The sequence below is a fragment of the Macrotis lagotis genome, chromosome 8, assembly GCF_037893015.1.
Source record: "Macrotis lagotis isolate mMagLag1 chromosome 8, bilby.v1.9.chrom.fasta, whole genome shotgun sequence".
In the NCBI taxonomy this organism is placed as follows: domain Eukaryota; kingdom Metazoa; phylum Chordata; class Mammalia; order Peramelemorphia; family Peramelidae; genus Macrotis; species Macrotis lagotis.
Window position 1 is genome coordinate 102,492,374 of NC_133665.1, and position 13,457 is coordinate 102,505,830.

A 13,457-nucleotide genomic window follows, 5' to 3' on the forward strand; every position below is an offset into this window, starting at 1 on the left:
TAAATCTGATGCTCAAGATATGTAGAAAATTGATACAAACATCTGAGACCAAGCATTATATGTAAATAGTTTTCAAAAGAAGAATTGCAAATTATCAACAACCACATGAAAGGTTGCTTCAAATCACTAATAGTAAGAAAAAATGCAAATTATGACAACTTGTACATTTTACCACCAACCAAGCAAGTTGGTAAAAACAGAAATGGTCAAGATTAGAAGAACTGAGGGGCTACTTGTTGTAGAAGTTTCTAAGTGATTCAGTTGATAGAGAAACCATTTGAAATTTTGCAGGGAAGTTACTAAACTTTTCACTTAAAAAGAGAGGAATCATTTTTTGATCCACTGCTGGGTGTCTATCTCAAGAAGATCAAAAATAGGAAGAAAAATCCCAAATATGACACAATGTTCATAGTAGTACGGTGAGCAAATTGTAATATATGATATAATGAAATATTAATGTGCTTTAAGAAATGGCAAATATGAAAAATTAAGAGAAACATGGGAACATTTATATAAATTGATGATTAGAATAACAATATCCACAATGATCACCATAATGAAGATGAAAAAAATACTAAAAGGAAATTAAATTCTGAGTAATTATAATGTCCAATCTTGGGGAAGCAGATAACAAAATATTTCCACTTTTTCTTGGTAAAGAAGTAAGAGAGCTCATGTGCAAAATGTTAAATACACTTTCAGACACGATCGCAATCGCAATTAACTTTGCTTAACTGTTTTTCTTGTTTACAAGTTCAGTAAAGGTGAAGAAGGATACATCTAAAAATAACTGTGATTAAAAACAAATATGTCAAAAAATTTTTTTAAATTGACTTTCTACAGTAGATAAATGGTCAAAAGATATGAACAGGAAGATCACAAGAGAAGAAACCTAAACTATTAACAACTGTATAACATGCTTCAGATCACTCATAATAAAAGAAATATTTAATTAAATCAACTCTGAATTTATACCTCATATGCATCAGATCAGTTGGCAGAACTTTTGGAAGATAGTAACACTGACTCACTGCTTGGAAAGCTGTAAATTGGTTCCAGAGACTTGAAATTGTACCCCCCCCAAATCACTGAATTGTTCATATCCTTGATCCAGAGATGCTAGAGATCCCAAAGCGATCTAAGCATAGAGAAAAGATTAATTTCTTTTTATGAAATTATAACAAAGCACTGGGAGCAAAGTGGCTACTTATTAATGACCAAAATATGTTTTGTTAACAATATATAATATTATTGCATTGTAAGAAAGGACAAAAAGGACGAATGAAGAGGAACCAGATAAACATGTGTGAATTGATTCACAATGAAGTGAACAGAATCAGAACAGCTATTTATAAAGTGATGACAGCATTGAAAGGAAAACAATTTTGAAAAACTTAAGAACTCTTTATTAGTTGTGCAATAACCAATCATAATCTCTGAAGATTGATGATGAAACATGCTTCCCATCTCTTGGAAGAGACATGATGAACTGAGGTGCAGAAGGAGACATATATTTTCAGACATGGCCAATATGACACAAATTTGTTTGACTATACAGGAGAGGACTTTTATTTGAGAGGTGGGAGGAAGTTGGAGGAATTATGGGGAAGTAGTGATATCAACTAAATAGGAATAAAGAAAGAAAATATTATCAATGAACTTAAAAAACACAGAAAAGAAAAGGAATTCAGAAGGAGATATAGACTTGTAGGACGGTGTTGGTAGTCTCATGTTAAATTGAACACATATGAGAAAAACAAACTATAGGTAATAAATTAATGGTTTTATATATACAGTTCTCTTCTGGTTTTCTGTGTATATGAAGATGTTCAATTTTGTTGATGATTTTCTAATTCATAATAAAATGCTTAAATTAAGTGATTACTAAATTTAAGGTAAATCTTTGTTCCATTTATATTCAAATTATTAATGGGTGTTACCCACACATTTTTTGAAAGGTGTTTTATGAACTTATTTTAAATTATATATTTTTGTTTGTAAAACAATTTCATTTAAATAAGTTGCATCTCAAAACAAGAAAAAGGAAAAGGAAGATAAGAGAAAACGGAGAAAGAAAGAGAAAGGACGAAAGAAAGAAAAGACAAGATAGAAGGAAGAAAAAGAAAGAAGAACTGACAACTGTGCAAAGGATCATTATTTGTGTTTATAGATGAGAATGGGTAGGTAGATAGGCTATTACCTGACTGATCAGAGGCTGGAACATCTCCTGAATAGGTCCTGGAAAAATCACTGATATCTTACAAATTGAATACAAGACTTACTTAATAAATGCTTCTTGAGAAAGATTGGAATTTATTTCTTTATTCCCAACTCATCTTTGATCTCTTGCTGATACAGGGTCTAATCTAGTTGGTCTCTGTAGCCACCTAGATAACTGGCTCAGTGGTGCAAGGAATTAGTATTAGGATGCTGCTCTGAGTATTTCCCTCTCCTTTTTCCTTCCCTCAGAGCTTCCTATAAAGTTCATAGCTGAACTCCAAAGTACAGAGTCTACAGAAGGAACCACAGCCACACTGCAGTGTAAGTTGAACAAGGCAGCTCCTGTGGAATGGAAGAAAGGTTCTAAGAGGCTCCGAGCCAGTGACAAATACAGCCTAAAACAGGATGAGGCTATGTGTAATTTGGTGATCCAAAGTCTTGATATGGATGACACTGGAGACTACACCTGTGTTTGTGGAGAGGAGAAGACCACAGCGACTTTGACAGTGAAGGGTAAAAACCGCATGGAAAATAAGTCTGTAGTTTGTTTTTCTACTCAATGTTACTGTCATCCAGACCATTCTATTTGTGACCCTATCTTTCCATGCTATTCCATATGTGTCTCTATAGTCTGCTTATCTGTTTCCTATATCATCTCTATCTAGCCCTTCTCCCAGGTGCTTCGTGACTCATCAGGTTGATCCATGAGAAGGTCTTGTGACTGATTCTCAAGCCCTATCTGTTGCAATATTCTGTGGTTCCCTTCCATTGCATCTTGTCCAGCCACCCAACACCCTTCCCCCAAGCTTCTTATGTTCTCCGTGTGTGTCTGATCATTTCTCAGCCCTGCCTGCCAAGTTCTCGGAAGGACTGAAGGGTACAGAGGCCACAGAAGGCACCACAGCCACGCTGCGGTGTGAGTTGAGTAAGGCAGCTCCTGTGGAGTGGAGAAAAGGTCAGAAGAGGCTCCGAACCAGTGACAGATACAACCTGAGGCAGGATGGGGTTGTGTGTGAGCTGACCATCCACAATCTGGATGTAGATGATTCAGGAGACTACACCTGTGTGAGTGGAGAAGCCATGACCACGGCGACCTTGACAGTGAAGGGTAAAGACAATATATGGGGGGAAATGACTGTGGATTTGGTTTTCTGCTAGGGATCCCCTCATCCTCCCATCTGCACCTGTCTTACCTTGCTGTTTCTGTGTGTGTCATTCTGGGTTGTCTCCTGACTGTCTTTCAAGCTGCTCTGTGACTGCTCCAGAAGAGGAAATTACCTGTGACTATCCCCAGACTGTTGTTTCCATTGTTCAGTTCCCATCCTCTAGCTTTGTGGTTTTCCATTGATTCCTATGTTGTACTGACACCCAGCATTTGTGGTCGTTTATGTCTGTCTGGCCCTCATTGTCAAGCTCAGGGAGTGATTGTGGAGCCTGTGGCCACAGAAACATTCAGGGCCACATTGGATGGAAGGCTTAGAACCCATCACCCCATAAAGTTGGGTCAAAATGGGGGCTCTGTGTGAACTGGTGAGCTTCATGAATGACTAGAGTATATATTTTTATTGTGAGGAAAGGATCATGGTGACCATGGTTGTGATGGGTATGTTGAATTTCTCCATTGTCTCCTAGTTCTGCTTTTTCTGTCTTTCTCCCCACCCCCCATCATTAGCCAGAAGGCTGTGGCTCTATTTGGCTTTCTCTGCTTGTGTAAGACACTTCCCCTTCCTTTGTTTAGCACTCTAGGATATGGGAATGTGAGTTAATTAAGGTATCTATTTTCCTGGTTTCCTTTTCATCTCTGACCTCCCTCTGGTCCTGGTTGATGGGTCTGCTCTCATCCAGGTGACCAGAGAATAAAGACTGAGGAGGCCCTGGGATGGACTGGTCTGAGGGCAATCTCTCTGCAACTTTCCCTTTCCCAGCCTTACCTGCCAGGTTCACTGAAGGACTACAGCGCATGGAAGCTACAGAAGGGACTTCACCTACAATGCATTGTAAGCTGAATAAGATGGCCCCAGTGGAATGGAAGAAGGGGTTGAAGAGGCTCCGAGCTAGTGATAGATACAACCTGAGGCAGGATGGGACTGTGTGTGAGCTGGTGATCCTCAACCTTAATGTGGATGATGCAGGAGACTACACTTGTGTGTGTGGGGAGGAGAAGACCACAGCAACCTTGATTGTGAAGGGTAAAGGCCATTTATGGGGAAAATGACACATGGTTTGGTTTTCTCTCCTGTATTGCCTTCCCAGCAAGCCCCCCCCCCTTTTCTCATCATGGTCTCTCTTTACACAGTCCTTCCATGTCTCCCTTCCCAGAATGACCCAAGATTGATTCTTAGCACTTCCTCCAACTTCCTTCATGTTCAGTCATCTCCCACCTTCCCAAGAGTTTCATGTTCTGTTTGTTTCTCAATCCTGCCTCTCCAATATATTAGGAGATGGCAGAAATCACAAAGTGGGTCACCCAGCACTGTGAACTGCCTAAGTCAACCTCTCTAAGGACAGGTAAAGGAAGGACCTATAGAAGCTAACTATAGCTGCAACTTAAAAAGTGAGGGTTGCTGAGGGATTGGATAATCAGGTAGACTCTGCTGTTTAAATAGCTGGACCCAAAGAGTAGTGATTCATTAAGCCTTGAGGCATCTAAAGTGGAGTTCCCCAGAGATCTCTCCTTGACCCTGGCAATAACCTGGATAAAATAGGAATGATTTACCTATCTCATATGCAGATCAAATGAATCCAGGAGGTGAAAATGACACAGTAGAAGATTTAAGTTAAGATCCATGTAATTTTTTAAAAAAGCAAGCATTCTATCTGGGTCTAATAAGATGAAATCAAATGGAGACATGTATAAAGTCCTACAGTTGGGTTCAAAAAATCAAAATGTTGGTGGTCTTCAGACCATGACATCAGGGAAGAGATGTACTGACAAGCACATGAATTGGATTTGAGTGAGGGGGTGCTGTACTAAGTCACTAGCCTCACTTTCTCCTCCAGAGCCATCTGATTCCAGTGGCCAGATATGAATCAGGATGACTGGAGATAGCTCTGGATATGAAGTAATCATGGTTAAGTGACTTCCCAAGGTTACACAGCTAGTAAGTGTCTGAGGCTAGATTCAACCTTCTGACCTCCTGACTCCAGGACCAGTGCTCTATCCACTACACCACCTAGCTGCTGATTTTGGCCTCAGGCACTTGGCATTTAGCTATGTGATCTTGGGCAAGTCACTTAACCCTTTCTGCCTCATATCCAGGGCCATTTACAGTTGACCTGATTCATATCTGGCCATTGGATCCAGTTGACTCTAGAGGAGAAAGTGAGGCTGGTGACTTAGCACAGCCCCCCACCTCACCCCCACATAGTCGAATCCAATTCATGTGCTTGTCATTGCATCATCTCCCTGATATGCTGGTCTTCTAGAATGAAGGACAAACATCAAAATTTCAGAAACTTAAGTACAGAATGGAGGAAACAAAGAGAGAAAACAGTTGATTTAAAAAACAATAAACCTCTGGGTTTCAGTGGACAGCAAGCTTAATATAATCAGCAGTGTAATACAGATTGCAAAAATTTAATGTGACCTTAGACTGCAGTAATAGAAGCATAGAATTTAAAAGAGGGTGAAGCTAGCTTTCCTAGTCCCTACCATTTGCAATTCTTGTCAGAATATATTGTGTTGTTCTAAGCACCACTGTTGGGGAGGATACTGAAAAGCAGGAGCCTTTACTGGGATGATCAGGTTGAGAGAGAATTGTAAGCCATGTCATAGAAAGGAGAATTACTTGTAGTTACGGATTAAGGGGAAAATGCTCTCTGACTTCATATAGTTAAGGGGGATGTCAGAACTATGCAAAATTGAAATGAGCTGCATTTGCAGGTAGCTAACTTTCCATCACAGGAAATTATCAAGAAGACATTGGTTTGGGACAGCTAGATGGTACAGTGGATAGAGCACTGGACCTGGAGTCAGGAGTACCTTAGCTCAAATCCAGCCTCAGATGCTTGCTATCTGTGTGACCCTGGGCAAATCATTTAACCCAAATTGCCTCAAAAAAAGTGGAAAAAAAGATGCTGAATTCCTATTTGTCAGGGATATTGTAGAGGATTAAGGAGATAGGAAGAAATTGGATATTTCTTCCAACTCTTAGAATATATGATAGTGTGAGGCACTGTGTGATGAACCATCCATAGAGTTGACATAGTTGACCATGGAAAGAAGACAGAGGGGATGATGGTGACTTTGTGAAGTTCATCCTGAATATGGAACTCTCAGTCTGCTTCTTCCTTGCTGCCTCAGCCATTTTATCTGATTCTCTCCTATCTCTGTTAACCATAAGACTGTCACTTGTGGTCAGTGTCCCTCTCCTTTGCCTATCTTCATGTAGTATACCTGTGATTAGCTAAAGTATTGTATTTGTTTCCATCTGCTCTCTCACTCTCTTGTGGAGCCCAGCTATTTGATCTGTCCCTACCCTGTAGGTCAGCCCAGATAATGCTGAGAAAGTCTATTTCCTGCATGGGCAACTCTGAAGTAGGTTCTCTCCACCTTCCCCCTTCAGCCCTGCCCACTTGGTTCACAAAATGTCTGGGAAATATGGAAGCAGCTGAAGGATCCACAGCTACACTATGGTGTGAGCTGAGCAAGGAATCTTCTGTTGAGTGGTGGAAGGGGCAAGAAAAGCTCCCAGCCAGTGACCGATACAACCCGAAGCAGGATGGGACTGTGTGTAAGCTGGTGATCCGCAGCTTGAACATGGATGATGCTGGAGACTACACCTGTGTGTGTGGAGAGGAGAAAACCACAGCAAATCTGAATGTCAAGGGTAAAGATGACATGTGGGAAAAGTGGCAACTAAATGAGTTTTCTATCCATTATTGCCACCCATCCTTTCTATGCTATTGTCTTTTCTATTTGTTTTTTCTTCCCCTGTTATAGTTTTTCTATGTTTCCTCAGTCCTGCTTTTGTCTTTTTCTCAGTCTCAGTTTCTTCCGTGTTTCTAATTTTTTTCTCCTCTATGTTTGTATCCACATGCTTTCCATGGTTTAGAGCATCTCATGTATTTCTATATCTGCCAACTATTCTTCAGCCCTCCAATGTAAATTTATGGGAGAACTACAGAGTATGGAGGCTCCAGAAATGGCCACCACCACATTGCACTGTGAACTGAGCAGAGTGGCTCCGAAAGAATGGAGGAAGAGGGGCGGCTAGGTGGCACAGTAGATAAAGCACCAGCCCTGGAGTCAGGAGTACCTGGGTTCAAATCCGGTCTCAGACACTTAATAATTACCTAGCTGTGTGGCCTTGGGCAAGCCACTTAACCCCATTTGCCTTGCAAAAACCTAAAAAAAAAGAATGGAGGAAGGTTCTAGAGACACTCAGGACCAGTGATGGATGCTAGCTGAGGCAAGATGGAGAGAGATGTAGGCTAGGTGATAGAACTAATCAGGTACATTGAGATCTAATTGAATGTCTGGGACCAAAGAGTAATTGATAATGGATAGAAGTCCATTTGTAGAGAGGTCACCAATATGGATGCCTCCTTATTCTTGTGGTGTTTCCTTTTTTTTTAATCAATGACTTGGATGATCATGTATTTCAGATTGGCAGATGACATGAAGCTAGATGAGTTAGCAAATATGTGCCAGAACCAAACAATTCTCAAAGGGCTAGAAAGTGTTCCAACTATGTACAACTACAGAAAATAAGAGTCAAGCATATACTGTATTTGGTATATAAAAAACCCTGAAAAGTATTAATATATGTCATGATCAACATGAATCAGCAATTTGACATGGCAGCCAAAGAAGATGATGCAATTTTATGCTGCAACTAAAAGAGCCTAGAGTCCAGAACAAATGTATCCTGTTCTGCTTTTCCTACCATGATGTTTGGTGCTCAGTGAAGTCTCCAAGGAAGTATACTGGCAAAGTCACAACAAAGACAGGGAGGGCACTGAAGACCAGACTGTACAGGAATCATTTGAAAAATCTAAGGATAGTTTATCTTGATGAAGAGAAGATTGAGAGGAGGAAGGGAAACACAATAAGAGATTTCAAATATTTGGAGACATGACATGTGGCTGAAAATTTAGACTTGTCCAGATTGACCACAGAGGGCAGAACTAAAGACAGTGGCAGAGACATTTGAAAGGAAGAATATCCTTTATCCTGTCACTGACTTGAAGCTTCTCTGGACCCCTCCTTTATATAATTTATAGAGAACTAGGTAATACAGTGGATGACTTCAATTTGGTTTCAGAAAGACTTGAGTACCTCAAATCTTTTTCAGTTGTGTGACTCTGGTAAAGTCATTTAGCCTCTCTCAACCTCAGTTTCCTCATCTGTAAAATGGGGATAATAAAGTATCCACCTCAAAGGATTATTATGAACACTAAATGAGATGGCATACAGAAAGTACCTTACAAACTTTAAAGCTCTATATAAATACTAGCTATTGTGTATCTACCATATTAAATGAGCTAAATGCAAAGTGCTCTGCAATGCTTAAAATGCTCTACTAATGATGATGATGATAATGACACAACTCCTTAACGATTAGAGTTGTGTCAAAGTGGAATGGACTGCTTCACATAATCATGAATTATCCGTTTTTGGAAATCTTCCAGAAAAGTGTTGATAGACATTTTTTTTCAAGGATATGGTAGCAGAGAGCACCACACAGGTACACAGGGACACGGATGATGTTGGACCATGGAAGTCCTATTCAGCTTTGATTATTTGGTTCTATTGATCCCTTGAGGAAGAAGAGCCTAAACTGATGATTCATGTGCTGAAAATTGGTGATATTGGAAACTACCTAAATGGTGGAGAAGAGAAGACAGTGCATAAAGAGTTTCCTGAATATAAGACTTCTCCCTTTCTTCCCTTTTCTCCTTCTGTCACCTCTCTTTGCTTATTACATCCTTAAATGCAATGTCTGGTGCTTTGAGTTGAATGTGCATTTGGATTCTTATTTTTGTTCACATCTAGAATTGTCCTCTCCTATCTCCATCCTAAACAGTTAGGCCATTTCTCTTCTGGGTACCTGCAAAACAAATGATTAGAAATCGTGGATTCCCCTGAATGGGTAGCTCTGGGACAGCTCCTTTCCATGTTTTTTCCTTCCTTAGCTGTGCCTGCTCAGTTCACAAAAGACCTAAAGATAATGGAGGCCACAGAAGGATCCATGATCACCCTACACTGTGAGCTGAGCAAGCCAGCCCCTGTAGAGTGGAGGAGGGGTCCAGAGAAGCTTCAAGCCAGTGATAGATACAGCACAAGGCAGGATGGGACTATATGTAAGCTGGTGATCCACAGACTGGACATGGATGATGCTGGAGACTATACCTGTGTGTGTGGAGAAGAAAAGACTAAGACGACCTTGACTATCAAGGGTACAGATGATATGAAGGAAAATCATTTCATTATTTGATTGTCTGTCTAGTGTTACCTTGTCCTGAGTTCAGGCCATCAATGTTGTCTCCTTTTGATGTATACTCTTTTCTTTTGCCCTGTCCCTCCTCCTCCTCTAAGATGCCTCATCCTACTGGACCAAGCAAAAGCTCCATCCATAACTCATTGCCATTTCCTGTTCTCTCCATCTTTCTGTTTTTCCTTTCATTGAGTCCATGTCTAGCCACCCTCTGACATTGAGGGAGATTTATGTTCTCCATCTCTGTCTGACCCTTTCTCAGCCCTGCCTGCCAAGTTCACAAAAGCTCTACAGGAAACTGAGGCCACAGAAGGGTCTATGGTCACTCTACACTGTGAACTGAGCAAAGCAGCTCCTGTGGAGTGGAGGAAGGGGCCAGAGAACCTTCACACCAGTGACAGATGCAACCTGAGGAGGGATGGGACTGTGTGTGAGCTGGTGATCCACAAACTGAACATAGATGATGCTGGAGATTATACCTGTGTTTGTGGAGAGGAGAAAACCAAAGCAACCTTGACTGTCAAGGGTAAAAATGATGTGGGGGAAAATCATCCTGTACTTTGGTTGTCTGTCCTTTTTGCTTCATTGTCACTGACCTCAACTCTTCCATTACCATAGTCTTCCTTCTATTTTTTCATATTTTTATATTCCTATTTTTAACTCTCTTTTTTTGACAACCCAAGAAGTTATACTCAGAAAAATATATCTATGTCCCATTCCCAGTATGCTGAATCTAGCACCCACCCTCTCTACATTTGCATCTTCCCCTTTTTATTGTTTCTGTTTACTTGTTGTCGCCCTCTGAGAAATCTCATGCTTTCCATGTATGTCTGCCCATTTCTCAGCCCTGCCTGCCAAGTTCACACAAGTTCTGGGGGCTGTGGAAGCCACTGAACAAGATAAAGTCATACTGAGATGTGAACTGAGCAAAGAGGCCACTGTGGAGTGGAGAAAGGGGTCAGAGAAGCTCCGAGATAGTGACAGATACACCCTGAAGCAGGATGGGGTTATGTGTGAGCTGGTGATCCATAGCCTGGATGTGGATGATGCTGGAAACTACATCTGCATATGTGGAAAAGAGAAGACCAAGGCAACTTTGACTGTTAAGGGTAAAGATAATGTAGGGGAAATTGGCTTATCATTTGATTGTCTATCCAGAATTTCCTTGTCCCTGAATTCAGATGATCTATATGTGATGTCTCCTTCCTATGTATGCTCTCTACTTTTGCTCTGTCTCATAACTCCATGACCCTCAGCCTGCTAGACCAAAATAAGGACTTTTTCTTAAGTCATTCTCATTTACTGATATCTCCATATTTCTGCTTTTCCTTCCATCGATTATATGGTTAACCACTGTATTTGGTTTAGGGAAAAAACCCTGAAAAGTATTAATTTATGTCATGATCAACATTAATCAGCAATTTGACATGGTAGCCATCTAAGCCTTCAGGGAATCTCATGTTGTCCATCTCTGTCTGACCCTTTTCTCAGCCCTGCCTGCCAAGTTCACAAAAGCTCTTCAGAAGTCTGAGGCCACAGAAGGGTCTGTGGTCACCCTACACTGTGAGCTGAGCAAGGCAGCTCCTGTGGAGTGGAGGAAGGGCCCAGAGAAGCTTCAGGCCAGTGACAGATACAGCCTGAGACAGGATGGGGCTGTGTGTGAACTGGTGATCCACAGGCTGGACATGGATGATGCTGGAGACTTCACTTGTGTGTGTGGGGAAGAGAAGACCAAGGCAACCCTGACCATCAAGGGTAAAAATCATGTTTGGGAAAATCATCTCACTGTTTTGTTGTCTGTCCAGCTTTACCTTGCCCCTGAATTCAGACCATCTGTAATGTCTCCTTCCTATGTCTGCTCTCTTCTTTTGTCCTGTTCCTAGCTCCACTATGACACCATATACTGCTGGATCAAGAAGACGTTTCATTTATAACTCTTTTCCATTTACTGTTCTCTCCATCTTTATGTTTTCCCTTCCATTGAGTCCATGTCTAGCCACCATCTAGCCTTCAGGGAGTCTCATGTTATCCCTCTCTGTCTGACACTTTCTCAGCTCTCCCTGCCAAGTTCACAAAAGTTCTACAGAAGACTGAGGCTACAGAAGGTTCTATGGTCACTTTACACTGTGAGCTGAGCAAGGCAGCCCCTGTGGAGTGGAGGAAGGGGCCAGAAAAGCTTCAAGCCAGTGACCGATACAGCCTGAGACAGGATGGGGCTGTGTGTGAACTGGTGATTCACAGGCTGGACATGGAAGATTCTGGAGACTACACCTGTGTGTGTGGAGAGGAGAAGACCAAGGCGACCCTGATTGTGAAGGGTAAAGATGTTATAGGGAGAAGTCGCCTCATTGTTTGGTTGTTTATCCTCTGTTGCCTTGACCTCTGTTCAAACCATCTATGATGTCTCCTTTTGATGTCTGCTGTCTTCTTTTGCCCTGCTCCTAGCTCCTCTATGACACTCATCCTACTGGACTAGGAGAAAGTTCCAAACATAAATCATTCCTGTTTTCTATCCTCTCCATCTTTCTGTTTTTCCTTCCACTAAATTCATGTCTAGTCACCCTCTGACCTTCAGGGAATCTCATGTTGTCCATCTCTGTCTGACCCTTTCTCAGCCCTGCCTGCCAAGTTCATAAAAGTTCTCCAGAAGACTGAGGCCACAGAAGGGTCCATGGTTACTCTGCACTGTGAGCTGAGCAAGGCAGCACCTGTGGAGTGGAGGAAGGGGTCAGAGAAACTTCAAGCCAGTGACAGATGCAGCCTGAGACAGGATGGGGCTGTGTGTGAGTTGGTAATCCACAGACTGGACATGGAAGATTCTGGAGACTACACCTGTGTGTGTGGAGAGGAGAAGACCAAAGCTACCCTGACTGTGAAGGGTAAAGGCCATGTGTGGAAAAGTCTCATCATTGTTTGCTTTTCTGGTCTTCATTTCTTTGTATAATCTACTGAAGAATATTGTGGTCTGTCTTCATCTCATACTATACTCTACCTTCTGTGTCCTGTCCACCTTTTCTCCTAACTGTTCTTTGGTCTCTCAGCAGGATCCCTCCTGACAAAATCAATTGCATGATCTCAAATTCTTTTTTTGTAGCCTCTTTTATTGTCCTGTCCAGTCATGTCCATGTCTTGTCACAGCCCCATCCTCTTGGAATTTTTGAAGAATTTTGTTTTCTTGGTGCCTTTATGAACATTTGTTTAGTCTTGCCTAAAAGTTGATGTCAGAGGAAGGATATCAAGGATGTTCTAGAGCCAGTTTATTAAAGATTATTAAAATTTTATTGTGAGGATTTATAACTCAGATATTGATGATTGCTATAAGTCAGAACTTGATTTATTATTTTTGTGAATTATCTAGAATTAAGAAAGTGATATTATTACAGATTGAATTTATGTGCATATATCCTTTCCCCCATTTATCCCAGAGATTTGTTGTTAAATATTTAGCAGCACCCCTTTATATCATTCTATGAACATTTCTTTAGCTCAGCAAGAGCAATATTATAGGTTTGGAGAAAGAAGTCATCAGCAAATAGAAGGCTTGATGACTATGGGATAATTGATGATGATGATGATGATACTTGACATTTCTACAGAAATTTAAAATGGGCAAAGTGCTTTTTTCTATCCATTATCTCATTTGCGTCTCATAACATCCCTGGTCAAAACCATAGAAGGTACGTTTGCAGAAGAAATCAGAATCTTGTTCACACCAAATGTCCTTACCTAAGGACTGAAAGGGGTCACAGAAGCTATTGAATGCCATTTACACTCAAACAAGGATCCCCTATATGATAT

General features: G+C 41.1%; 1 protein-coding gene across 22 annotated transcripts in view; it reads left to right on the forward strand.

Moving 5' to 3' along the window:
* OBSCN (obscurin, cytoskeletal calmodulin and titin-interacting RhoGEF) overlaps positions 1–13,457 on the forward strand; it is a 342,539-nt gene that overhangs the window by 138,393 nt on the left and 190,689 nt on the right. For 13 of the 22 annotated variants that reach the window (XM_074197796.1, XM_074197800.1, XM_074197799.1 and 10 more), the window contains 10 exons: positions 2,470–2,733; positions 3,065–3,328; positions 4,146–4,409; positions 6,786–7,049; positions 9,358–9,621; positions 9,922–10,185; positions 10,505–10,768; positions 11,151–11,414; positions 11,714–11,977; positions 12,275–12,538. The exons of 2 other annotated variants lie outside the window; for them this stretch is intronic. In XM_074197796.1, coding sequence (XP_074053897.1) covers positions 2,470–2,733; positions 3,065–3,328; positions 4,146–4,409; positions 6,786–7,049; positions 9,358–9,621; positions 9,922–10,185; positions 10,505–10,768; positions 11,151–11,414; positions 11,714–11,977; positions 12,275–12,538 — 2,640 coding nt within the window. The remainder of the gene's footprint in view (positions 1–2,469; positions 2,734–3,064; positions 3,329–4,145; positions 4,410–6,785; positions 7,050–9,357; positions 9,622–9,921; positions 10,186–10,504; positions 10,769–11,150; positions 11,415–11,713; positions 11,978–12,274; positions 12,539–13,457) is intronic. 7 more of the 22 variants (XM_074197809.1, XM_074197813.1, XM_074197802.1 and 4 more) reach the window with 6 other exon arrangements.